Source organism: Callospermophilus lateralis, chromosome X (assembly GCF_048772815.1).
Source record: "Callospermophilus lateralis isolate mCalLat2 chromosome X, mCalLat2.hap1, whole genome shotgun sequence".
Classification (NCBI taxonomy): domain Eukaryota; kingdom Metazoa; phylum Chordata; class Mammalia; order Rodentia; family Sciuridae; genus Callospermophilus; species Callospermophilus lateralis.
The window spans coordinates 28,952,332-28,953,822 of NC_135325.1; the positions used below are offsets into that span (position 1 = coordinate 28,952,332).

A 1,491-nucleotide genomic window follows, 5' to 3' on the forward strand; every position below is an offset into this window, starting at 1 on the left:
GAGATAGCATTATAATTTTAAAAATTACACCAAATTTGTCCACCTAGTGTCTAAAAAACCAGGGTATTGCTCCAATTATAACCTGACATCTCCACATAAAAATGGCTACTTTTGATTTTTTAAAAAATTGTCATTTCCTTCTAAATATTGAATTAAAATTGAGAAATTTTAAAGGTACTAAGCTAAGGAAATTCAACAATAAATCTTATAATGTATAAACAGGAAAATCATCCTGAAGACAAGTTGTTTTCCGCCTAAATACCAACCCAGACAACCTACCATATCAATTGTATTTGATTTAACAAAATCTTTTCTGTAAAACCTAGTACATCTAGAAGTGAATATAAATTTGTCCCCATTTAAGCCTTCAACACACTAAAAAAACTATATACACATTAACCAGTAGATTTATAAAAGTGATGTGGTTTTGGACTAATGTCAAGATCTACATTTGTAGCAAAGAATTAGGTGCAAGAACAGATAGCCATTTTCCACCAAATCTATTATTTTTTAAGATTACCATTTAATTTCTGGTAGTACAATTTAACCGATCGGCAAATCAGCAGTTAAAGCATGAATTATGAAAGAGAAGAAGCATTTTGATAATAATTCACAGCAACAAAGGTCTTCTAGGCATTGCATGACTGGGTGTGTAGTTCTTCTGTTGTGTGAGCTTCTTCTGTAGTAGTCTTTTCTTCATTTGTAAAATGTAGACTTTCTTGATTTTTATCTTCTTCCGCTTCAGCTTGTAGGTCTTCTGAAATTAATTGTCTAGCTAACTTGATGTTCAGTCCTTCGTTGTAATGAAGCTTCCTTTTCATCTCAAACTGTCTCTGTTTCTCTTGTTTATCGAGAAGGTATTTGCTGGTGTGCGCTTCACTGCTGTCTTGCTCTTCTTCCTGGCAATCGGGCCCAAATGCGTCAGTGGCTGCTAGTTTCTTAGCTAAGATGTCTGGAGTCACGTCTTCTTTTGCTTCGACTTCACTGGGATCTTCCCCGTCATCTTGTACACTAACGCAGAGAGTGCCAGGCTCGTTTATCTTCATTAAATCATAGTCTCTGTATGATGAACGGTGCGTCGCCAGAATGTTGGATTCATCCCACCTCTGAGATTTCTTTCGCTGCACCTCCTGGGTAGCACCTCCTGATGGCTGGGCAGGAGATGCTACCGAGGAACTGGTGGAAACTTTGTTTTTCAGGATCCCCTTGATCGGCCGGTGGGAGGTGGTGGAGGCTGCCATGCTTGGCGAGCAAAAGGCTGCGGAAGGTTGGGGCCGCAGAGCAGCCGCCCGCCACGCTCGGGCTGAAACAGCAGCCCGAACTGTCTGACCAGCATCTCCCAACACCCCAATGGTCAGCACCATGGCCCAGGCATCACAAAGGATACCACAGCCTCTTCACAATGCTACCTTCCTCCGTCACAGCCTATGTCACTGCCAAGGTCACCAGCTACCAGCGCAAGCTGGCGGCCATCTTTTTTTGTTTTTTTTT

The 1,491-nt window shown here is 41.1% G+C and overlaps 1 protein-coding gene across 1 annotated transcript; it reads right to left on the minus strand.

Moving 5' to 3' along the window:
- Positions 1–629: 629 nt before the first annotated feature.
- On the minus strand, positions 630–1,241 carry Ppp1r2c (PPP1R2 family member C). Its single transcript, XM_077107529.1, has one exon. The coding sequence runs from the start codon at positions 1,239–1,241 to the stop codon at positions 630–632; it is 612 nt and encodes a 203-aa protein (XP_076963644.1).
- Positions 1,242–1,491: the final 250 nt, after the last annotated feature.

What these genes read in the sequence shown, in the direction of transcription:
- Ppp1r2c (XM_077107529.1), bottom strand. Translation starts at nt 1,241, where the DNA reads ATGGCAGCCTCCACCACCTCCCACCGGCCGATCAAGGGGATCCTGAAA.